Below are 26479 nucleotides of genomic sequence, written 5' to 3'. Positions count from 1 at the left end.
ATAGAGTCCAAGTGTCCCCAGAGGTAGGCATGGGTTAAAGTTAGATAGAATCTTACGCTCGAATTGTGGTAGCTTGGTCGAACAGTAAGGCAGTATCAGAGGACAGTGTTAAGCAGTTGATGTACACACTCAGTCAGCAAATTAATTCACACGCTCAAGAACTGAACTCTAGGCCAATTGTTTTTTGTATAAAATATAGTGTTTATTTTTAGAACCAAGCAAGCCTGCACAGGTAAGCATTAAATACTTTTCAGTAATAAGTTACTGGATATAGAACAGTTCGAAAATGCAATAGAAATTGTACTTTGTTTGATTTACAGGGGAGCAGTAATATGCAACACTTAGCAAATACAGTACATTGAAATGAATAGGCTTTAAATTACAGATAAGTTACTTTTTACGTTACTTTTCTAACTCCGTGCTTGATGCCGAGATTCAGCACTGGGACATTTCCTGGAAACAGGTAAGTAATTATGTTTTGGTTATTCGCATGATTTTTAAAGAATATTTTCAGATTTCAAAACTCCACACTTAAAAACTTTTTGGAGAAAAAGTGTCGATGTAATCCTATGGGAGGAAAACAGGTTAACAGTTCACAGGTAAGTAAACTACTTTGGGAGTTAAGGTTCTGGGGTTGGACTCGGGGGTACCCCAGGGGGCAGGGGTGCACTGTTGTACCCTCAGGGGCACTAGGGCGGCTTGGTGCAGAGTGTTGAGGCCCAATGTTATCCAATATGGGATAGGGGGGCCTCTGGTTGGTGGCTGCTAGCAAGGATGCCACTGGGTAGTGGGAGCAAAACTCCTAGGGTTTAGCTCTGGGCAAGTTGGGAACCAAAGTAGCACCAAAGGTGCACCCTCAGCGGCACTAGGGCGGCCAGGTACAGGGTGCTGTTTTGAGGTCGGTGTCCTGTTTTTAATGGAGAATCTCCGGGACAAAGAATGGCTGCCGGCTCGGGTACGAGGATCTTCTGGGAGAGACCACCACTTCGAGGAGTAAGTTGGGATGTCGTGGTTTGGTTAGGCACCGTCGGTTGGAGCACACAAGGCCGTGGGGCGTCTGGTGCAGGGGTGCCTTGGGACGTCAGATTTTCTTACCCCATCTGCTCGTGGTAGGTCCTCTGTATTGAGGCTGCAGGCGTCTGGTGGTTTGAGGCAGGTCAGGGATCGCCGGATCTCTGGTAAGGATCACCGGGTGGACCTCCTTGTGGTGTTTGTCCACTTGAGCTCGGGCCGGGTTCGACGGGTGCAGAGTGGGCTGGATTCGCGGTCTCTGACTGGCACCAGAAGCTGCAGTTTGAATAAGTCCGGTGTTCACTGGAGATTTCAGTCTTTGAAGTGAAGGCAGTCAGGTCCTCCAGGGTTTTTAAAGTTGCTGGCTGCAGGACACACCGGGGTTTCGCAGGAGCAGGTTTAAGGGGAGACAGACCTCTAGTCTCCTCGTGTTAGCCCAGCACGGCTCTTCGGTCCTTCTTCTTATATTCTTTTCTTGTTGTTGCTGGGCTGCCCCCTAAATACTGTATTTAGGGGGCGTTTTAGGGGTCTTGAGGTCAGTAGCCATTGGCTACTAACCTTAGGGTGATTACACCCTTGGTGTGCTCACCCCATATGGGGGAGTGAGCACAATCCCTAGTCTTGATTGGGGCGTGCCTGCCATCTGCAAGATGGCGAGCACAGGAGAGTGGGCTTCACCTTGCCTCCCCCACCTGAGGGGTGGAGTTGGCAGAGGTGGACACACCTCCTGGGCTGACTAGTTTTTTCCTGCCTGTCTTCCCGCCGAAAGGGAGGGGAGACCGGAAGAGATCCTGCTCCTGATAGCAGGAGAGGCTGAGGGTCGCATTACAAAGGCTGCCAGGCCTTTGAAGCTCCCTTGCCACAGATGGATCTTCCTGGCCTGGGGTAGGTGTGAACACCTCCGCCCAGGAAAGGCTTTGTTTCTGGGCTCAGGGAGCGTAGGCTTCCACCCTAGGTTCCAGAAACCTGTCTAGTGGTGGCAGTCTGGTGTGTACCAGTCGGGGAACCCACCAGAGGCTATTTTTCAGCGGGCATCTCAAAGATGCCCTCTGTGTGCATTTATCATTAAATCCCACACTGGAATTAGTGTGGGTTTAATGTGCTGATAAGTTTGATACCAAACTTCTCAGTTTTCAGTGTAGCCATTAAGGTGCTGTGGAGTTTGTAATGACAAGCTCCCAGCACCATATACTCCTAATGGCAGCACTGCACTTACAATGCCTAAGAATGGACTTAGACACTGTAGGGGTACAGAGCTCATGCACCTGTACCCTCACCACTGGCATAGGGCACCAAGCTAGAGGGGTGACTGAACTATGCCAGGGCAGTGGGTTGTAGGCATGGCACACAGGGATGTGTGCCATGTCGACTACTCATTGGCAGGGACCCAGGGCACACCAAGAAAAAGTGCATCAGTAGTCTGGCAAAAAGTGGGGAGGTTACGGCAACAAAAACCCACTTTCCTACAGTAGTGAGTTCTAGTTAGAACTGTTGACCGGGAAGGTATTTTGGACCAACCCATAGCTATGTAACTGATGTTGGAGGTGTCATGGGTGACGTTGTGACAAAGAAATCAAGAACCTATGTACTGTTTGCCAGTCACTTGCACAAAATAAATAGACTCACTTGGGGTGGCATATGGCCGGTGGATATATTTCAGAAAAAGGCTTCTCAAACTTTTGAGGTCCTTAATACTTAATATAATCTTCAAGAAACCAAGTGTTTTCAATAAATGTAAGTTCACCATTGGGTACGGCAATGAGAGACCTAGGCGCTAACATATTCAAAAATGCTTGAAGGAGTTTGGATAGTTGACTCGCACAATATCACACAAGTTTGATGGTTTCATTATTCCATAGGGGTGGGCAAACATCACTTTCAGTTAGTGGGCAAAAATAACTTATGTCACCTCAGCTAGAGGGTGAGCAGAGACAACGCAAGGTGTAACAATTATGCCTTGCACATAGTAAAGACAAAGCAAGATCCTTTAAATGTGAAATAACACACCAGTGCGTGAGCACAGAATTGACAGGAGCTAATCTCAACACTTTTGGAGATGGTGTTGAGCGGAGGGAACTATCTCACATTTTTAATGGGCCTGTCCTATGGTGGAGGCTTCTGTAACTAAATACCTTAGACAATGTGGGAGGTGACTGGCTTGAGAGGAAGGTTGCCCTGAGGTACTTGTGCTGGAGAATCCATTCAATGAAGGGTATCCTTTGCATTCCAAAGTATGTAAAAAGTCTTGCTCATGCCAGTAGTGGCTAAGCCTTTGATCCTGGCATTGTGTTGGAATACTCATTCCCTGTCTATAGAACTTTGGCTCAAGCAAATATGGAACTTGCTTAAAATGGAAAAGCAGTAATATAGTATACAAAGAAATGATAGGGAAGCAAGAGCGTGTCAGTTTTAGCCAGTGTATCTAGCACTAGACTTCAGGAAACTGCAACGCTTCAAAAGATGGAGGGTCCTGTACAGCATGTAAAGGAAGCTTTGAAGGTAAAGAGGGCTGAAAGTAAGGTTGGGCAGGAATGGAGATTTCCTTGCTACCTTGATGCAAAGTTGCAATTTCATATAGACATGGAGGTCAATATTATTTATTTGTCTCTTCCCGTCCTTGAACAGTAGCCCTAACAGAAAAACATTTAAAGCGCCTAAACTACATTTTCCAGATACTCAAGGGAATCAGATAGTCCATTTAACACCCAATCACCATAACTCATTATATAATCTACCTATAGGCCTCACCACATCCTCTTTCTTCACTGCAATTCATTCTCCAGACAACTGCTCACAATTGTTCTTATTTTTTATCTGCTCCTGGTAATAATTTTACAAAACATTGTTACACCAGGACCCCCTTTAACAAGGATCCAATATATTCATAAATGTGCCATTGGCCTTAAAAATGTTTTAAAAAATCAGAATCCATCTACTTACTCTTAAAATACTACACTTCCTTATGTCGGCAAACTGAAAGAACATGAAAGCTGGGAAATTTTGCATGTGTCAGGACCAAAAGTGACAATTGTGAAAGTTCAACGCTTGCTATCCACTAAGGAAGTCACACCCTACACTGGCTAGAAATATAACTGTTTAAAAGAATAATCGGATGTACAGTCCACAGCATTCATTTTGTCCTCTAATTGACCTCCTACTTGAAACTCTTTTGAAGCATAGCTCATCTCTCCGTGTGAGCTTCAAAAACTGCCATATCATTATTGGCTTCCTGCAGTGGAGGGTGAGGAGAACACAGATAATCGTTTCCCTACTGGAAATGCCCAGAGATTGCAGATCCAAACTCGCCACTTGTACACGTTTTAATACCACCCCTAAATTTGGGACATTTTAGAAGGCCTGGTAAGAGATTGTACGATTATACAAATATTGTGCTTTGTTCTCCTGGTAATTTTAAACGTGACCTCATCTGAGATGAACATTTTGCTGAACATGTCCTGTGTCCGCACCTCTGATACACTCCTACAGAAAACTAGACTCAAAAACAAGGGTAGTTTTTCTGAGAGTTCCCTCCTTGACAAGTCTTCATTCCGAAGTCAAATTCAGTACCTTGTTCACATTCCAAACTTGAAAATATCTGTTTCTCTGTGGGGGAAAAAAGACTTATTTTGTTTACCAGTTTACTGACAATTGGAAGTGGGGCTAAACCACCAATTGTTGAACTCCCTGAGATTGATAATAAGTTGGTGGTCCTTGTGTTTTGTTTTCTACCTGGAACAAATTCTACAGGACATCCCTGACATGAAGGGATGGTACAATGACCGGTCAATTGGCATTACCTAAGAAAATGATTGCCCATTGAGCACTTCCTGACAGATTATCTGCGGCATCAGGCTACCAGATTCTTTTGCCTCCTTAGCTGTAGCTTGGATCTTGGTAAGAGGTTCCAGAATATCCTGGCAATCCCGCCATAATCTATTGATGCCGTTCTTTGGATCCTTAACAACTTGGCCAGAAGATGGCTACAATTCCATAAATTTCAGGAGGTCATTTACAGGACGTTTTACTGAAATGTCTACTGCCTCTGACAAACAGTCCTCCAAAAGAAGAATCTCTTCCTACTGGGTGACTTTAAGTGATACATAATGGGTAGCACCATGTCTTAGCATCAGCATTCACTGTGACTGTTATCACTCCTGTATGCTGTGTCCAGCCACTGTGTTAATACCAAGACTCCAGTGTATATATACCCAGTAAACTTGTATTCTGACACCACAGGATGTCAAGCTACGAGGCAGCGCAAGGCATGAAATCAGAGGTTCACCAGTAAAAACATAAGGCTGCAGAGTGCTCCAACAAAGCATAGGATCATGTCCTAGCCAAAGGAAAGAGGTTCCAAGGGTACTCATCCTGGCACTATTCTTTTAATACCACACTGCCAGCCAATGTGACTGTGACTTTCTGGCACTTGTATGTCTGGGATACAGGCACTCAGTAAGCCTACAAGGTAAACAATTTTATAAATGAATCCACCACTAGCACTGCACTACTTCCTGAACTGGTAATAAAAAAAAAATCAATCAACAAAGATGCACGATTGTTAATCTCATAACTACTATAAGACAGTAAAGAAGAGTTACGGATCGGTTGCTGAGCAGCGTAGAAAGGATTATACAACGGATGTTGATTAAATGTTTATTTATATACTACCTAATTTCCTTGAGTTTCTGGGAAATTAAATTTTTGGGTTCTCACTGTCATTTTTTCTGTTCAGGCTGCTGATCAATAAAGCAAATAGTGAAGTGTATGTTGCTTGTCTCTGGTCCTGGCACAGTATTTGAACATTGTTGAGTAATCAGGGGCAAACACTAAGGAACTCAGGGGTAGACAGTGATGAGGAAGGAGTGGGGGTTGTTGGCAGATTGGGAACATGGAGGGTTTGGTTGTTGTGGTTAGATATGATAAATATACAGATTTCTTTTCAAGGTGGTGGTATTGTTCATCTTAAATACTATAAATCTTCAGTAAAAGCCAGCCAAACTTGAATATCTCGCCAATTGGTTGTCAGAGTTTTGGTGCCTGTTGATGGACTATGTGGGAAAGAGTCTTTGAATGAGACGTAAGTAGGTGCATAGAGTCTTACTTTAAATACTGTTATCATCTGACTTTCATCATTAATCGCTCCCCTCATCAAGGTATATTGCTCAAGACCATTACAGTGAGTGAAATATTCATTTCACTCATATCAACGTCATTCCAGTTATTTGTGGCTTAAAGGGTTGGAACACAAAGTCTTGAGCTGACTTTTAGATTTGGCATGCCCTACTTAAAATTTCTTTAGGTGATGGTGCATCTTCTTGGCACACATTTTTCTGTTGTGTGCTATTGGCTTTAAAAAAAATGTTTATTACAAGGTATGGTTGTCAAGAAAATTATATGCGTCTTCGCCAGAATTGAGAGTAACCCTAACATCCTCCAACCGTGATTATATTGTCTGAGGGCCCCTGTTTCTTCCTACTCTTAATACTGTCAAGAGCGTGTGTAAGATGAAGATTTTTGAAATCACTGTGATCCTAGTTTTAAAATAGTTGTGGTAAAAAAGTTAAAAAAGGGAATCTTCACTAATATACCAAGATTACCATGGATGTGTCAAGAATATGCCCTGTTGGAGAACCTGTGATAAAATTATGCAATGTTTTCTTTTGCTTCTCTGGAAACCCTTGATTACAAATATTGGGACCACAGCAAAGCAAATAACCAAAGCTGGTGGTCTAGGTTGCCATTTACAAAACGTCTAGATTTTGTTGCGGACAATTTTTTGGCAAAGATTGATTACAGATGTTTTCCCTCTGCCTCTGTTTCTGGTGGTGCAGAAACAATGAATTTCCTTGGTGGACCTCATCTTTCCGGTGTTATGGGGATAAAGAAGGATTTGGTAGTTGGACCCAAACCCCATTTCTGACATCAGTCAAACTAACTTCCTGTTTTCCCTGGAAGGTTAAGCTAGCTGCCATAAAACCCAGCATCAATGAGCAATGCAGCTTGGCTCACGAGGCCTCAAGGGTTTACAATATGTATCTCTTCAGAATGCATGAAGATGCTTAAAGACAGTTACAGCGCCTTCAACCATAAAATTGCACAGCTGTACGAGGAAATAGTTTGTGTGCAGTGTATCAGACCTATGACCTTCTTGGTGTTGAGTTGAAGATGTTATTGCTACAGTTTGCACCCCCTGTCTCAACCTGAAAATAGTTTAATATTGTATGTGTGTTGGCACTTGCAATCAAACTCTCATCTTAGTCGTCAACAGTGGTTAATATTAAGCACAAAAGGACAATTGCCCTCTTGGGCTCCCATGTCAACCATACTTGACATATTCTTAAGGCTTAGCGAACACTATTGTAGGTGAAGCACAAATACAACAATGCATGTCTTATTTTTTGTGTAGATCGTGTTCTGCTGGCATTTCTTTAATGTGCCTGCATGCCTTTGATTTGCTTGGAAGTCTGGTCTGTACCATGTTTATCCCTTTTGTTTGTCCTGGACTGTGATGTCCTCTTTGCGCCATGCCTGCTTTTAGATGTGATCTATGCACCTGCTGCATCTGCTCCTTACTTCTGACATATTGTTTCAGAATTTTGCTCATGCCTGCATAATGTTCTCCTCTGCATACTGCTTTTTGCAAATTGCTGGCATCTGCTACCGGTCCGTTGTCATCCTCTATCCTTGTATTTAGTTTATCCAGTGGTCAATTGAACTGCTTTGGGACCGGGTAGCTCCCGCAATCCTTCACGGATCTCCTCTATAGTCAGCTGTGCATCCAGCTCCTTCTTCCCCGCTGGCGGGAGGCGCATCCCCGCTAGTCCCTTTAAGAACGGCACATAGCAGTCCGCTCGTCAGTAGGGTCAGCTGCTTGAACACTTCCAGTATGTCCGCCCTGGTATATGCCCTGCCCCCCACAGAGTTGCACAAGCAGGTCAGTGGTGGCCAGGAGGCAGCCAGATTTATCCCTCTTGGCTTTGAGCCGCTGACAGTGACTGCAGAGCATGTATTTGTCCAATCTTTCCCATATGTCACATATTCTCGTGTGTCGCATCCGCTCGCAGCCGCTAGTTGACGGGTGAGTCTGATCCCCTGCCTGGCCTCCACTAGAGCATCCTCCCCATCCCTTAATTCCGGTTGCAATTAATGGCGAACCCCGCATCTTAATCCCATACCTATGCCTCACAAAAGCATTTTCATTGCCTCCCATTCCATGGCTCTGCTAAATGTACCCTCCCAATTGAGGGTCATATAATCGCGGTTCGTGCCCTGGACAGTGTCTCTCTCTCTCCACCTGATCTTCCAATATGTTGTATGGCATCCTCCACATCCAGGCACCTGGACGGGGCCGTTCCATTTTACCACATAGCTTATTGGGGCATGATCCGACAGAAATCGGCCAAATGGGTCACCTCCACCTCCGGAAAAGTGGGCTTCTTCGTTACTAACACCCTGTCCAGTTGCTTATGTCTATTATGCGTGGATGAATAACATGTAAAAAGCTTCTGAGTCAGGTGCCTTTCACACCAAGCATCCCATACACCCAACTCCCTCATCACTTCTCGAATCTTTTTAGGCATCTGTGGTTTGTACGACATCTAGGTGGGTGTCTGTCCAGGTCAGGGTCTAGCATGCAGTTGAAATCTCCCAACCACAGTAGTGGCGCATCAATTTCTGCAGCTGTTAGTTCTCGCATGGATTGAAAAAACGCAGGTTTGTCTGTGTTTGAAGCGTATGTATTTAAGATAGTGATATCACGGCCATCTAATGTACCTCACAGAAGCACATATCAGCCTTTCACATTCGCCTCCATAAATGTAAGGGTGAACCGTGTCCCCGGGGCCACCCACACCAGGGTACCCCTAACAGAAAAGGAAGAATGAAACATCTGTCCCCTCCACTTCTTTGCCACTCTTGCGGCCACATGTCATCCAGATGCGTTTCCTGCAGATAGGCAATCGAGACATGATACCTTTTAAGAAAGGAGAGCACCCCATAGCCTTTAGTGCATGAACCCTGTTCCATGACATTCCAGCTTAGGGACCTAACCTTCGTTGCTATACCTGTGTAGCATAGAATTCAAACTTCGCGCACACCACTGGCCATTGCTTGCCATCTCAACCCGCTGGACATCCACTGCACACCCTCAGGACTCACAACAACAGACTAATTCAGTAACAAAACACCCCACTCGCAGACAATAAACATGCAAGTGCGCAGTTGTTAATGCCCACCATGCTTGTGCCAGGACGTGTGCAGCTTCTCTAGGTGCCCAACAGAGGCTAATTAACTCCTCAGCACAATGAGCCCAACGAGCATAACTGCCAGGCATGCCTAACAACAAATTAGCAGTTACTTTCCAATAGATGAATGCAGTGTATTCTCAATATTGTCTGGATCTCAAGCACAGTCATTCCCCGCAGTCATTCCCCCAACCACTCCATTCCGCACCTCTGTATATCCTCCCAACTCACAGCTATGGCATCAATCGCTTCAAGTTTACCACCTTCCAGGCCACCCACATACGTACATCACAATCCCTCATGGAAAGCATTAACAAAATTGACCAGCAGTCCGGGTATTTCAGCCGGCCCTCTTCTCTGTCACCATCCATCTCCGGGGCTACATCCATCAAGGTCTGCGGGACAACATCCGCCGTCAGACCTAGTATCTGCGCAAGTTCTCCCCTGTCCGGCGTCACTAACACAATTGGTGACCCTGGACCCCCCGAGCCTACCATCCCCAGTTGCATGGTCCCATCGTCACCCACGGTGACCATTGGCTCCTTCTGCAAAGCCATGTCCCATGACTCCGTTGGATGGCCTTTTTGCTTTGTCCCTTTGTTTGAGCGAGTGCCCCATCTCTGACTACTTTGTTCATGAGGGGGGGAGGCGTCTCCCCGAATCTCCAGCCATTCACACACCTCCTCTGGGGTCTCAAAGAAGTGGGCCCTGCTTTCTGCTAAACATGTGTATTTTGCAGGGTAGAGGAGCAGTTGTAAATACCGTAGCAACCGCTTGACCCCCCAAAAAACATCAGTTCTTGTACCTGTTTGGCGTAGTCCAGATATATAGTGATTTTATTGTTCTCATAGCTGAGGTCCTGCCGTTCCCTGGCTGCATGCAGGATACAGTCCCTGTTCCAGTAATTCAGCAATTTTGCTATAATGGCCAGTTGCTCTGCACCCGGGGGGGGGGGGGGCGGCACTGGGGCCATATGCGCCCTCTCCACAACAAACTGTTCAGACAGTCCCCGATGGTGCAAGTCAGAGCATATCCATTTCTCCAGAAATTGCTCTGCCGACCCTTACTCCTCCACGTGCTTTGGGAATCCCAGGACTCGAATGTTACTGCTCCGGGGCGCATCCTTTGCCAACCTGAGCCGGTGCTCCATGGCTTTCGTGTTCGTTGTCATTTGGGCCACATGCTGCTTAAGCATCGCCACCTCACCCTGCAGGTCCACAATGTCACCCTCTCCAGCGGTCACCTTATCCGCAACTTTCCGCAGATCTGCCCTCATGAGGTTCACATCTATAAATACAGCCTCAATTCTATTTTCCAGGGCTTTCCTGGACCATTGAACAGTAGCCAACAGCTCAGCATGGAAGGGCTCTCCATTTTCGTCATCATTTCCTCCTCAACCGCCCAATTGTCTTGTTATGTGCAGCGGCAGGTGGCGGGGTGTACTGTGTAATTGTATTGACCCCTGTCGATCGTGCTGTTTTATCTTTGCCCATCGCACCGGTCCTGTCAAGTCTTCCTGCTATGAAGCCCCTGAACCGCCCTGCCCAACCAGGTGTTGAACCATCTCCGGCCTGGGCCCCTCCAGGAGCCCCTCTCACCAGCCTCTCACTCTAGGCCTATCCCTGCCCGGGTCCTTCTGCAGCGCAGCTGGTGGATGAAGCCAAACACTACAGCTGGATTCCCTCCATGACCCAGACAGGCTTGCATTCTCCACGGCCTTCAGGTGTTCATGCCACCTTTGTGGAGTTCCTTTCCGCACTCACACGCCCAAGGACTACACTCTTCCTCAGCAGCTCACTGTTTTCTCGGGACTGGCCTGCCTTGCCTTTTAGCAGGCAGTCTGATTGCACAAACAGGGCTCCCCCCTAAGTAGCTGCCAATATTGATGTGCCCCAATGCCTGGGAACGCCAAATCCCTCCGGAGATACACATGTGCCAGTGCTCCAGTACTGTTCTCCAGGGCCTCGTGCTGCTTCAATGCAGGTCTCTTGCCCATCCATCAAAACAGTCAGCAGCTAAGTATTCCCCTGGCCAAAGCCTTTTGGGTCGGGTCACAGGATGGTGCAGGGGGCCCCACCACAAGGAGGCATCCCTCCAAGGACCACTAATGCCCCGCAGGCTTGGTCACTGGGCTGGTGCACAGGCCCTCCCAACAGCACTTGCTTTTTCACTCGATCCCCGCCCGGTACCTGCAAAGTCCCAGCAGTGCACAACTACCCCACTTCTCCGGCGGGGGCCTGCCCTCCTCAGAGCTCCAGGTCGCCACACAATGGCAGCCCGCATCCACGGCAGTCCCCGCTCCAATTCTGACAAGGCCCGAGCAACCCCGCCCAGCTCCACCTGTCCTCCATCATTATGATGTCATTATGAGCCAATTTGTATCCATTTTAGATATTGAAAGATCTCCTTGAAGGGTCTTTGGTTTGTCATTAGGCTGGATAATCACTGTGAGTACCATTAGTATAATTATAGTAGGTGTCACGTTCATTTTGAATTTTAGAGCTTTTTGTGATGTGGTTGGTTTGGTGTTTGGGCCCAGTTTTTGCAGGATAATGTGTGGTAGCTATGGGACTAAAGGGAGCACAAATGGTGGATTGGTGATGGTGTATTGCTGGGGCATAAAGGAGGAAATGAAATCTGGAGGGATCAGTTTTATCATAGTGTGGGCTAAATGTAGGGAGGTCAAGTGAGGATTCTCTTGTCCGGGGTATTTGCCGAATGGTTGTGCTGTGTAGGGGATCGGCCTTGTCATGGGTGGTTGCTTTCTAGTGATTAGATTATATCTGTGTTAAATTCGAAAAGAGTGCTTTTCAATCTTTTTGTGATGTTAGTACTTTCAGAGTACTAGGAAACTGAGGCCTAGTACTATCTATTACTTAAAGTATCTAGGATCAAGAAGGCTGGTTTTGACTCCTTATAAAGCTTAAGTTATAATTAATTGATGTCATCACTTGGTCACTAGATCCATTGCTGGCGAGGTTTAGTGCCCTGACAAGTCCTCTTGTGACTCCAGGAGCTCCAGCAGTGACACCTAAGTATTGTATCGATTTCTTTAGGAATCCTAGGCTTGTGGGAGTCCTCAGGGATGTAAATGCTGGTTTAAACTTTGAGAAAGCCGATTGTGTGATTTGCAGTATTTAGAATTGTAAGCCCATAAAAATCCTCATTTGGTTGTATCAATGAGTTGTTGTAGTGCACACTTTGATAAAAATATCTGTTTGGTGAGGTCAAGACATGACCCAGGGTTCTACAGATTTGAGAGATTTATTTGGAAACAAACAGTGCTGTGTTACATGCTAGAGACCCAGGCAAAGTTATATATGTTATCAGAGAGTGTATTTGGCAATAGTAATTTTCCATGAATTGATGTAATATGTCCGTGTGATTTAAGTGGTGTTCGGTTTAGAGTGTGGGTGGTTAATGGCGTAACATGTAGGTGTTCTAAGTTTTAGAAAGTGCAAATTATTACTGGTTTAGTGTGTAACATTCAGACTTTTGAGTTAAGCTCCGTGTTCCTTGAAAAAAAATTTGAGCCATGCATTGCGAGAGCTGCACCACAATTGCTGCACTTATTTGCAGAGGCTTTAAATCTGAATCATGTTTTCCTCTCTGCCTCATACTTTGCCCCTATAGTAGTAAGCAGTGCATTTTGATTGCAGTAGCACTGAAGTGCCAATACGCAAAACTGTAATGAATGGATCGAACAAATAGGCAAAAGGAAAGCAGACAGGACGGAGAGATGCAGAAAAGAAGGGAAGGGTTGTCCGGGAACACCGATTCTTTGAGAGGGACATTTCGAATTTCTAAGTACAGAACATACCATTTTCTTAAATATATATTTTTTCTATCCCCCTAAAGTCCATTGTCCTCTGTACCTGTCCATAGGGAAGCCTCTATATATAGCTAAATGGAGAGTCTGCCTCTGTCTTTCAACTGTTGAAGAAAAGATTCAGACACACTGACTGAGCACAGAAGAGCAGTCTTGGAAACTAGTTTGAAACTTCTTTAAATACATTGTTTTAAACTCATAATTCTTAATGCCAGTTCCATCTCATCTGAATCGTATCATTTAAGAGCTGAAAAGCATGAAAATGTGTTTTACACAAACCGTGTGTGTGTGTGTGTGTGTGTGTGTGTGTGTGTGTGTGTGTGTGTGTGTGTGTGTGTGTGGGGCACATTCTGCACCCCTGATTTGCTCCATGTGAAGGACACTCCAATATTGTTATGCCTGGCTGGTTCATATACATCGTGCATTCTGCTCGACCATCCTACCTGTTCCCTGTGTTAGCTGTTTGTGCATCGCTCATGCCTTGCCTGTTCCTACACTTTGTTCACCTCTGGTGTACTCCTTTCATAGGTATGAAAGTGTAATCGCTACTCTCTGTGAGAACCTGGACTCGCTGGATGAGCCTGAGGCCCGAGCAGCCATGATCTGGATTGTAGGGGAATATGCAGAGCGGATTGACAATGCAGATGAGCTCCTGGAGAGCTTCCTGGAAGGCTTCCATGACGAGAGCACACAGGTGACTTGGATGGGTAAATGGGGCAACGTGCAAGTATAAGCAGAGGACAGAGAAGAGCTGATTCTGTTTTATTGACCATAGAGAATCACACATGCCTTTCTGCTATCCATGCCAAACTCTCTCACAACTCTAGTGCCTTTTTCTTTTCAATGTTAAAATATTTTCCATGCCTGTATACTGCTTGGGGATTTAGTTTCTTGAGTGAGTGAATCTGATTGCTTATCCATCTTCAATCTTCATCAATTGGAGGCCATCATCTTAATGTTTCCCTATCGTGAGCTGGGGCAAGGGTAAAAGGTTTGGTTTTTGTGTCCTTTTGAATAGTTCATATTTAATAATGGCATTCCTTGGATCACAGTAGTCCATTAGCCTAATTCAAATGACTGGATAAAATTAAACTCTTAAGAACTAGGCAGCGCATAAAACTCATAGAGCCATTAAATCAAATAAAGAAAGAAAAAACTGTTAGTTTCCAATGGACGTTTTACCAATCCACAGTCTCTCTGTGAACCATCATTTTCTTGGTTGATTGCTTCCAGGTCTGGCTGCATTTTCCTACCTTGGCCACCAAAAGAGGTGGCCAAGGTATACTCTCCCTAGAGCCAACATTTTGTAGATCATCAAAACACTAAAGAGGCCTGCGAACTACTATTGGCAAACGTATCACTAGGAGTCTAACCTCTACCATGGTACTGATCTCCTTCCAGATGGAGGCCAAAGTTTGGGAATCCTTCTCGTCAAATTTACTTTTTTCTTTATGGCTTGTGTAGATCATCGCTATCAATGTGATAACAGGCAGTCCTAAGGATAAAGACTAAGAGGCAGTTCTGGCCTGCCAAACCTGTTTCAGCTGCCTCCCATTGCCTGATAATGTATTCAGCTCAAGCTGAATACATTACGTGCCCCCATTTTTCTCCTCTGTCCGCCATCACCCACAGTAAGACCAATGCTGTTGCAGTGACCCCACACTGTACCTGATCGTTGTTATCCCCTGAGCCCACAGCTTGTTTTTTCCTCTCTTCCTCCTTTAAGCAGCAAGGTTTGTGTGAATTAAAGAGGCTGTGACTAAAACTCTGCCTCTGTCCCATCATCTGACATATGGCTCACTGCTGACTGCAACACAGGCCTTGGCTTTAGAGCCACCTCCTGCAAATCTTTGTCACTTACTGTGGGGGGAAGCGGGTGGATGGAACCAAAGGCAGCAGTAGTTGGTAGCGTGGGTGGTATTAAGTGTGAAGAGTGGTGTCAGTGGGAGGTTGTCACTGCAGCACACTAAGAAAAATGTACCCTGGCTCTTCTTATTTTTAAAAAGTATGTGGCATATTTAACCATTCTTCGTTGAATAGTGACATAGTTTTCTTGAGGTTCATTCATGGGTCCAGCAAAAGCATCCTATATTTGTCCTACCCTTATCTTGATAGATAGACAAAGCCTCTCATTCCCTTTTTTTTACTGGTAGGATGCAGAAGTATTCCCTTTCCTCGCCTTTTTCTTCCTCCAAATGTCATCCTCTCATGCATTTCTAAAAGGTACAGGACTAATTTTTAAATATACAATAATATTTTTTTCAATGTTTCCCTCCTCTGTCTCTATTGCACAGTGTATATTAATTTAAAATGTTTAACCTTTCCCTCTTTCTAATGTAACTTGTCTCACTTTTAGTCATTCCTATTTCCAAAGGTGTACGGGAACATCCAACTCGTGCCCATAGAGGTTCAGTGCCTCCCTTCTCTGGCCCATCTCATTTCTCTCTTTATTGCCCATCCCCTGACTCCCCCAAATCCCTCCCACCGTTGTTGTTTTTTCCAGTGAACCTTCAGCCTTTACACCATATGCTGCTCCTACCTCCACTGGAGCACCTCCAAATGCAGGGTTCTGTCTCATGCTGTAGTTCTCAATATCTCTCTTGTGCCTTGTTATTTATTGCATTTTGTATAGTGTGCATTGCTTGAAAAGTCTCGGCACTGCATATTTCTTCAGCTGCCTCTTTTTGTAACAATTGTGCCACCTTAAATAATGCAATTTCCTCACATTGTAATGTTTTTTCTTTTAAATGTATAATTTTGTTACCTTTATTGCTCTGTACACAGACACTGCTGTTCCCAAACCAGCAGAAACCAAACAGTTAAAAAAGCAGCATGCACACATTCTGCTGCTTCTAGAATTTCCAAATGATGCAACTGGTTGCTATTTATCATTGTCCTCAACTGAATGCTATGGGGTTACAGCACATTCATGAAGATTTTTATCTGGCAACAAACAAGGTTCCTGGCGCTTAGACAGCCTTGCATCCCTGACCAAAATTACCAGTTCTGATAGAGATTTCTAGCCGTATATTCCTTATCTTTGAATAGTTCTCAAGCGTCATACCAGTTTTGCAAACCTTTCAGCAGTACCTCTGCATGCTCGAAGGTGACATCTTGCGGCTACTCACTAACACAGTTCCACTCTGGAAATTACATGCCAGGCCGAAATAACAGTGACCATGGGATGTCACCCCCTAAAATAGGTTTCAAGCCCTGGATGAACTGTTGCAAAGAAATATCTGTGACAGATCCCCATCATGTGTGCTTGAGGTGCCTGGGGTCTAAACATGACTCTATGTCTCGACTGCATGTTGATGAACCCCAAGGCTGTCTGGGAATGCGAGTTGAAACTATCGCCAAGCATACGAAGACTCCGCAATGAGATCAAGTCCCGCTCTGCGTCCTAGGTTCACCCTCGATCCCATTCCCAGAGTCAACTGCTTTGCTCCAGAGGTCGCTCTTCAACGCGCTCAGAGTCTTCAGTCTCATTCGCCTGAATAGGTGCGGGGCGGCACCACCCTTCTCGATCTTACTCCTGATGTCAGCAGACTTTGGAGCCTATTTTGCAGTTTCCACGGCTTTCAGCCACACCGTGTCAGATTCAAGAGTTCTACGCAGCCATGCTCCGACTCTTTGGATCCCTGTCGACTTTCTCTGGCAAGGCCCCAAGGAGCCAAGAGGTCTTTCACATGGGATTGCCCTTGGCTCCGGCTGCACCCTCACCTTTACCTTGCCTCTGGCTCTAGTTTAGACTCTGTTGCTAGCGCAACAACCAACTCCAGGCCTGGGCACGTCAACTCCGATGCCGACTGCACAGCCTGAAAAAGTGGCTCTGATTTGTCTTTTTCCAACGCCGATCTGACCTCGTCCGACTTCACACCCAAATCTGCCCGAGGCTTCACTTCCCCCACTTGAATTACAGCAGGTTAGACAACTCTCCATTCACCTTTTGGGACTAACTCTGATAATGATTAACCCGCGTGATGCCTTAGTTCAGCCCTACCAAAATGACAGTTGTACCGGACTTGCAAGAGGCTAGTGGCGTCTATACCTCCTTGGAGATGGCTTGTTTTTCTACTCCTGGACTGACCTCAGAGGAGTCTACTTCCTACTTAATGGTGATGCTTAGGGCAGCTGAAGTTCTTGACATCCAACTCCCCACTGTGGAGGTTAAAACCAATATCTTCACAGGAGTTCTCCAACCAGGGCAAACATCTTCTGACTTTCTTCTCCCCCTTAAGTAGGCACTCATGGATACATTGTTGGTCTCTTAAACCAACCCATGCTCTTGCCCCCCTCTCTACCCACCCCAGTTAATAGACAAGTTGCCAGGCGTCTTCGTCTTGTCTCTGGCAACCTAGCCTTTCTTTTATAGCACCCCTTGCAAGAAAGACTTTTAGTGCAGACTTCCACTAGTTGTTCTAACCCCAACACATTTCCTACCACTCCCCCTTTAGGGAATTTAAGCAAGTAGAAACATTTGGCTAACGTATCTTTTCATCCACCTGCTTGGCCCTTTAATCTGTTAACTTCTGCTGTTTGTTGGGCCATTAGTTGCACGCCCTTTGGGATTCATTGGCACAAGTCCTCCCTTGTGTGCTCGAAGAACTTGGCCTTTTCTCTGTCAGACGATTCAAGAAAGCCATGATGCTGCCAAGTTAATGATTCGTTGTGGCTTGGACACCACCGATTTAATTTGCCGGGCCATAGGCACAAGTGTTGCCACTCTCAGTCATGCCTGGCTGTTATCGACTGGGTTCTCCGCCAGTGGCAATACTGCTGAGTCTGTGCTGTATCAAAAAATTGAGCCACGGTTTGAAACCTTCTTTAATGAAATTGACCCGCAATTTACTAGTTCCTTGTATATCGAATTCAGGTTGGACACCCTGCCACTTACATCTTTTACCAGCAAATGGAGATCCCACCCACGGTGGTAGTGCTGTCTGCTCGGTATGTGGTACAGCACAGGAGGCAGACGCCCACTTACTATTTTTTTGCCCTGCAAACACCAAACAGCGAAGACGATGGATTGTCCCCTTGTGCAGGCGCCTTGGAATTAGGCTCCACAAACAAGCATTGCGCATTTGCAGGTCAGATACCGGGTCTTGTGTGGTTTTCTCAAAAGCAACATTTTTGAAATCAGTCTGGCCTATTTGCACTAGGATAATTATGTAAACACCAGAACCCAACCATTAAGCATATAAGTTGACTGTAATCATAAAACCTTAGCTATAGCTGCACACCACCATTCAATGAACCACTAAGCATAATCGCCCAAGAATAGACTCACTTTTCACAAAATATTGATTTCATACAGCATCACCACCAAATTTATGTTTTGAAGTGTGAAAGCTTTTTTTTATTCAGCTTTTATTTAAACTTAAAAACCATATTTTTTAATTGCATTGTCCCTTTTGGAACCTTCAGCTTTGAGTTTTTTTAATTGTTTGTAACCCAATGTGACTTTCTTTTATGCTGCCTTTTTTTTTTTCCAATTTTCAGAAACCTTTATCGGACAAAGTTGCACATGAAGGTTACAAGATTGCACCGTATCAAGACATTCTATACAAGCATACAGTATATTGAAACGGAGGTTACCTCATACACGTAGCACATGAAATCGATACAATGGAGAGATGTCGTGGTGGCACTAGGGGATTAGAATGAGCCATGGGAGGAGGCACATCGAGTGGGGGAGAAAGGCTAGTGGAGCAGAAGGGAGAATGAGCGGGGAGCCAGCAACTCATAGACCATCACCAGCGCCAGCGGGGAGCGCAGGGGGAGGTCGCAGGGCTCAGAGAGTTGCGATTTAAGAGGTAGGACACAACTGGACCCCATATGTCAAGTTGACGGGATTTGGCTGGCATTAGGTCCCAGAATTCAGACAGGAGTGTCTGACAGCACGAAGCATTCTCAAGCCAGATATCAACCTTGGGTGCAAACCTGCGACCCCAGCACATAGAGACCCTATGCCACGCAAGGACAAGGAGCATTGCAGTCAAGCGGCGTGTGGCATCTGGGCAAAATTTAACGAAGTCAAAGAGGCAAAGCAGAGAGTCAGGCTGGACCAGCAACGAGGTGATCTCAGAAATAGCGGCACAGACCTCACGCCAATATGCAGTGATCTGAGGGCACTGTCAAGCGAGGTGGGAGAAGTCTGCCGCAGGGGCAGAACATCGTAGACATCTATCATTGGGGATAAGTCCCATCTTGTGCAACTGAGCAGGTGTCTGGTAAAGCCTATATAAATACTTAAAATGAATGAGTCGCAGGCGGTAAAGTGGATAGGCGTTTAATCTGATTGCAACAATAAAACCAGTCTACTTGAGAGATTTAAACATCCAGGTCCTCACCCCACACCACACGTGCCCGGTCAATGGAAATGGGAGATGCTGCCAGTGTAAGGGCGAACATTTTAGTGACTAGTTTCCGGGGGAAGGGGGACATGTAAAGGAAGTCAAGAGTGGCGATCAAGGAAGGAGGCTGGGGAAATGAGGGGTGAAGCTCCCTGCAGATAGCCCTGAGTTGATAGTAGAGCAGTGTGTCTATGGAGCCAGAGTCGGCAGCAAGTGAAAAGAATGTGTCCCCAGGGTAGAGGTCCGAAACTGTGGTAAGGCCTAAGAGGGTTGCATGTTTAACCATCCCGGATGACTGAAGGGAGAGCATGTCGGAGCCGGAGAGTTTGCTGAGCCCATCCCAGGCCCAGCGCAGGGTCTTCACTGTGTCAATCTCAGTACGTGGGAGTTTTGCCGGGGAAAACAAGGCTGTTGTGAGCGGCCATGGGGCGGGGAGATCGGCTTCCACCATGACATGTGGCTGAAAAGGAGTAGGGTAGAGCCAAAAATGGAGAAAGAAGGCCTGGGCGCTAAGGGCATAAAGTTTAAAACCGTGAGCACCAAGACCGCCATGAGACATCGGGAGGGTAAGGATATTTGCACTTCTGGGCTGTCGACCGGCCCAGACAAGAGTGATGAGCAATGAGCGGACTTTGCGAAAAAAGTGGACAGTGAGGGGAATAGGAATATTGACAAATAAATATAAAAACTTTGGGAGCGCCACCATCTTGGCGATGGCTATGCAACTGTCCAGAAACAAAGGCAACTGGTGCCAGCGGGAAATCTTGGACTTAAACCAGTCCTCAGCACGGCCAAAGTTAGCTCTCCAAAGTTCATCTACATCCCTGCTTAGCCAGATGCCCAAGTATCTTGTCGGGCCCGATGCCCACACAAAGGGTTAGTCCGGAGTGAAGGGCACCGTGGCATCAGTGAGGGGGAAAAGCACAGACTTGTTCCAGTTAACCTGGAAGTCGGAGTAGCCCCCAAACCGTATCACCTTAAGAACCATTGGATTAGGTTCTCCTGAGGAATGCGGACAAAGAGAGTAACGTTGTCCATATACATTGAGACAAGAGCGCAAGCTGCGAAACCGAGACCTCTCTGGGTGTGGTGCATATGAAGTTGAGCAGCAAAGGGTTCCATTGCGATGGCAAAAAGCATGGGTGATAGCGGACACCCCTGCCTGGTGCCTCTCTCGATGGAGATAGGTTCAGATATTTGACTGTTAATCCGTAGGCGGGTAGTGTGAAGGGTGTAGAGAAGTAGTATTTTGCGTATGAAGACCGGGCTAAAGCCCAAGTGAGGGAGGAGATAGAAGAGAAAGGGTCACTCTAAGGTATCAAAGGTTTTGGTGGCGTCAAGCAAGGCGGCCACTGCCGGAAACTTGGGGTTAATTTGATGAAGGACGGAGAATATAATCTGGAGGTTATGAGAGGTTCTGCGGCCAGGAATGAATCCGGACTGGTCCAGGCGAGCAATGACCGGCAATAGGGGAAGAAAGCGGGAGGCGAGGAGTTTGGCAAAGATTTTGTTGTCCGTTTTAATTAGTGAATGGAGACTATATGAGTCTCGTAGCTCTGGCGGTTTTCCTGGCTTTAGAAGTAGTGTGAGTAGTACCTCGTGGAGCGAGGGGGGCAACTGACCATTCTCATAAGATTAGTTGTACATGGCAGCTAAGTGTGGGACCAGAAGGGACGCGAAGGCCTTATAAAAGGATCCCCGGAAGCTTGTTTCCTTTCCAGTAAAGAATTGGCTTGGTAGTTTGGTCTGCCCTGTTCCCATGATGCACTGGGCCAGGGACCGACTAATTTGCATGTAGCCAGGTTCTGAACTGGGATGGTGCAGTGAGCTAAAAAACGGTGATGGATCAAGCCCTGATCTTTTGACTGGGTAGGAGTGTTCTGCTTAATTCAGATACTCTGTCCATCACCACCCCCCTTTTTGAATCGTTTTGGCCACCACAAGTGTGGAAGGGTATGCTCAGATGTGAGTCCCTTGCTCACTGCACCATCAGGATTCAAGCAAGCCGGGCCGAAGACGGCTGTAATGCCAGAAACCGGTCCCCGGAAGCTTGTTTCCTTTCCAGTAAAGAATTGGCTTGGTAGTTTGGTCTGCCCTGTTCCCATGATGCACTGGGCCAGAGACAGACTAATTTGCATGTAGCCAGGTTCTGAACTGGGATGGTGCAGTGAGCTAAAAAACGGTGATGGATCAAGCCCTGATCTTTTGACTGGGTAGGAGTGTTCTGCTTAATTCAGATACTCTGTCCATCACCACCCCCCTTTTTGAATTATAAAAGGATACCGGCAGGCCGTCCGAGCCAGGGGCCTTGTCACGGGGCATACCATTAATCGCAGCAAGATTTCATCCCTGGAAAAAGGCTCATCAAGAAATTACCGGTGAGGTTGCCAAGCCAGAGGAGCTGAAAGGTATTAAAATATTGATTGAGAACCTTGCTCGGGGGCACAGTCCCTGCTGTGTAAAGTTGTGCGTAAAATGCAGTGAATCACACCTTGATTTCCTCAGGAGTGGTGGTTCTGTCAGGGCCTCCGTCCTGGAGGGCGGTTATGTTTTTTTATGCTGCTTTTATGGTCTTTGACCGAAAAAAAGTATTTAACCACTTGGATGCTGAGCCCCTGGTACCACTTCAATGTAATTTCCATTGAAATCAATGGAAACTCCATGACGAGCTGAGCTCGTCATGAGCGTCGAAGGGGTTAAAGAAAGAAAAAGACTGGGCTCTATGGCGATGTCCAATACTCCCTGATGACCATTTCCGTTGATGGGCCTCACCTTTTTGGGGAAAAAGCTGAATCCGCTCAAGCTTTTCAACAATGGAAGGACTACCGCTCCTTCTCTGGGCCTTTCCGCCCCACCTTGCTAACTGCAACAGTCCCATCACTCTTTTGCGGCTTTGGCAAGGCATCACTTAACGCCAACTTTTCCAACCCCCACAGGGAACCCAGAAGTTTTGCAGTCGGGGTCTGGGGGCACTATGCCTCGCGACTAAGTTATTCAGAAAAGGGGGTGGTGATGAACAGAGTGTCTGAATTAAGCAGACCACTCTTACCCAGTCCAAAGATCAGGGCTTGATCCATCACCGTTATTTAGCTCACTGCCCCATCCCAGCTCAGAACCTGGCTATATGCAAATTAGTCTGTCCCTGGCCCAGTGCATCATGGGAACAGGGCAGACCAAACTACCAAGCCAATTCTTCACCAGAAAGGAGACAAGCTTCCGGGGACCGGTTTCTGCCATTTCAGGCGTCGTCGGCCCGGCTTGCTTGAATCCTGATGGAGCAGTGAGCCAGGGACTCATCACCACCCCCTTTTCTGAATCATTTTGTCCACCATAAGCGTGGAAGGGTATACTCAGATGTGAGTCCCTTGCTCATTGCACCATCAGGTTTCAAGCAAGCCGGGCCGACGACGCCTGAAATGGCAGAAACCGGTCCCCGGAAGCTTGTTTCCTTCCCAGTATAAGAATTGGCTTGGTAGTTTGGTTTGCCCTGTTCCCATCATGCACTGGGACAGGAACAGACTAATTTGCATATAGCCAAGTTCTGAGCTGGGATGGTGCAGTGAGCTAAAAAACGGTGATGGATCAAGCCCTGATCTTTGGACTGGGTAAGAGTGGTCTGCTTAATTCAGGCACTCTGTTCATCACCACCCCCTTTTCTGAATCATTTTGTCCACCATAAGCGTGGAAGGGTATACTCAGATGTGAGTCCCTTGCTCATTGCATCATCAGGATTCAAGCAAGCCGGGCCGACGACGCCTGAAATGGCAGAAACCGGTCCCCGGAAGCTTGTTTCCTTCCCAGTATAAGAATTGGCTTGGTAGTTTGGTTTGCCCTGTTCCCATCATGCACTGGGACAGGAACAGACTAATTTGCATATAGCCAAGTTCTGAGCTGGGATGGTGCAGTGAGCTAAAAAACGGTGATGGATCAAGCCCTGATCTTTGGACTGGGTAAGAGTGGTCTACTTAATTCAGGCACTCTGTTCATCACCACCCCCTTTTCTGAATCGCGACTAAGTTCAGCACACTGTCAAGCCTACCGCCCCATCTGTCAAACTTTCTGCAGGTACACAGCCACCAGGTGGCAGGTACATTCCACCGATTCTTACCAGGCTGGCCAGAAATCATATTGGAAAAGTGGGTCCTACATATTTTTAGTGAGGGTTACGCCTTGCTCTTTCTTTATCTGCCGCATATTCTACTATCCCCACAGCGATTGATGGAGGTTCATCTCTCCATTTTGCGGCAGGAAGGGCAAGCCCTTTTGGCGAAGGGACTGTCTAGAGGTTGCTGGTGCCAAAAGTAGGGTGTGGTAGTTGTTCCGATAATTTATGATGTTGAAGAAGAGCGGAGGTCTTTGGCCTGTTCTAGACCTGCACCCTCTCAACTCCGTCATCCGGAAGGTGAGAGCCATAATGTTCATTTGGGCCAAGGTTTTGTCTGCCTTCGACCCTGGAGACTATATGGTAGCGTTGGATCTGCAGGACACCTTTTAATATACCTGTGCTTCTAGCCATTGGCACTATGGGTGTTTCTTGGTGGGAGAACCACACAGTTCACTGTGCTCCACTTTAGTCTCACCAGCTCCCCTTGGGTGTTCATGAACGTGATGGCGTTGGTGGCAACACACCCTCGAAGATCAGGGATGCCAGTTTGCCCCTACCTCTCTGACTAGCTGTTGAAGGCAGGCTTGTCCCAGGCAGTCATCTAACACCTCTAGGCTATGCAAGACCTTCTGTCACCTTAGAGGTTCACTATCACCGTGCTGAAGTTACACCTGGCTCCTTAGACTCTTCCCTTCATCAGAGACATTCTGGGTACGGTTCGGTTTCATGTCGTTCCCCTGGGAATCAGAGTCCAGGACATTTAGGTTATGATCCTGATATTATAGCCTCGGTCCTAGATTTCAGTGAGGTTGACTCTGAGGCTGCTGTGACTGATGGCCTCTTGCATTGTTCTGGTCAAGCACACCAGAAGACACTGGTGACCAACACATTGCTTCTGGGTGGTAGCCTCTGGTACCCACTCCACATCAACCTCCTGCAGCTGAGGGCCATCCGCTTGGCGTTGAAAGCTTTCCTTTTGTCCTTTAAGAGGAGGCTGGTACATGGACAACATCACCGCCATGTGGTAATGCAACGAACAGGGCTGGGTGGGGTCATGGACCCTGTGCCAGGAGGCCTTGCACTTCTGGAAATGGCTGGACCACCAAAGAATTTTTCTGGTGGTAAACCACCTGGCAGGATAATTGAATGCCAAAGCAGGCAATATCAGCTGTCAATGCCTGGCGCATTACGAAAGGCAGCTACACCTGGAGGTGGCACAAGGTCTCTTCCTCGATTGGAGAGAAAGATGGATGTCTCAATCTATTCATCATCGCTGAGAAACACACAATGTCAACGCATCTGTGCATTGGAGTTTCTAAGGCGTCTCTCGCTTTGAGATGCATTCCGCCTTGAGTGGACCTCTGGATTCCTGTATGCCTTTCCTCTGATACCACTCCTGACTCAAGATCTCAAGAAGATAAGGACAGACTGGTCCTAAATCATTCTACTGCCTTCTAGTTGGGCACAGAGAGTATGGCATCTACAACTCCTGGGTTTGAGCATATGTCTTCCGTCAAGAGGACCTGCTGTTGGAGCATCATGGCAGGGTTCTTCACCCAGGCCTTCAAATTCTCTATCTTCATACTTGGAGATTGAGCGGCAACAGCTGAACACCTTCGACCTTCCTCTGGAGATGGTTGATGTCATTTTGTCAGCCAGGAGTCTCTTGACAAAAACTGTTTACTCCAGTATGGGAACTTTAATAGATTCACATGCTTAAATCATTCCCAGTCGTCTCGTCAAGATGAGTCTCCAGTACCATATAATAACAATGCAGTGTTAAAGATAGAGCATGAAGGCCATTCAATTTTGCAACCTATCATAATCTATTTAAAAAAGAGATCACACTTAGACTTCAGCCAATCAGGCTGCTTCGCCCTCTAGAACACCCCTAAGAGAAGCTTCATTCCCTAAGATTTTCCACTGCACGTCGTGCTAGGATGTCTCCACTGAGCTCTGCTGTGTTATTTTCAACTTGAATACTTTCAAGGAATATTTCCTATATCTTGATGCTGTGGTAGTATTTACCTTTTACCCAGAGTGCTTTCCTTCAAAAAATCTGACTTCGTCTTCATTTTAAACATCATGCCAGACAAGAAAAAGTAAAGTCTCTTCAGGGCCTGCAAAACCTGTGGTAAAAAACGATTTCACTTTTGAAGACTTTGCATATATTGCCTCTACCTGGATCATTCTGCCAATGACTTTTCAACCAAAACTTTGAAGGATAGAAAAGGAAGCCTGCTGATCTGGCTTCAAAAGCTCAAGACCAGAAAAGAGCCAGTTTCTTACTCTGATAGTCAGGACTTCTCTTCATCCTCTAGAAGATCCCATAAAAGGGAGAGATCACCCCATTCCCGATCCTCCTCTGAGCAGCCTAAAAAGCCTCAAAATAAACCGCTCATGGATCTTACAAGGGCTGCAGTCCTTCAGAATCTCCTAAATACATCTTCATAAAAGGAGAAAAAATAACCTTCTGCCTCCTCAGAAAAGGCTAAAAGGTAATCCTCTGAGCCACCTACACATCCTCCTAAGTTCAGTCACTCGTTCAAAAAGCCTTCCTCAGCTCCAACTGCCAGCAGATCATCGGCAAGTATCCTACCATCGACAAATGGTGGCATTATCGACAGCGAAAACAGCTACAATCACCATGTTGTCCACCACCTCAACCTTCTCGATGGCGGCATCTAAGACTAAACCGTCGGCACTGAAGATTTCCCTGATCGCATCTTCAACGCCACGTTCAACGGCTCCTCTGTCGATACCCATGCCAACAATGGCGATATTGGCGACGATTACACAGTCAACGGCAGATAAGAGGTTGTTAACACCATCGACTACCTCATCAACGACACTTTAGATGACAGAACAAATTGCAAAACATCAAAAAAGCAAGTTTTTAACCCCAGAACACACCTCTCCAAGTAAGGTGACATCC

General features: G+C 46.4%; 1 protein-coding gene across 1 annotated transcript in view; it reads left to right on the top strand.

The window, feature by feature from the left end:
* The window catches only part of AP1B1 (adaptor related protein complex 1 subunit beta 1), a 342547-nt gene that overhangs the window by 96205 nt on the left and 219863 nt on the right, over positions 1-26479 (top strand). Inside the window, exon 10 of the mRNA XM_078667185.1 lies at positions 13612-13777. Coding sequence (XP_078523311.1) covers positions 13612-13777 — 166 coding nt within the window. The remainder of the gene's footprint in view (positions 1-13611; positions 13778-26479) is intronic.

Source organism: Lissotriton helveticus, chromosome 11, assembly GCF_964261635.1.
Source record: "Lissotriton helveticus chromosome 11, aLisHel1.1, whole genome shotgun sequence".
NCBI lineage: Eukaryota > Metazoa > Chordata > Amphibia > Caudata > Salamandridae > Lissotriton > Lissotriton helveticus.
This window is presented reverse-complemented; position numbering and strand designations above follow the sequence as displayed.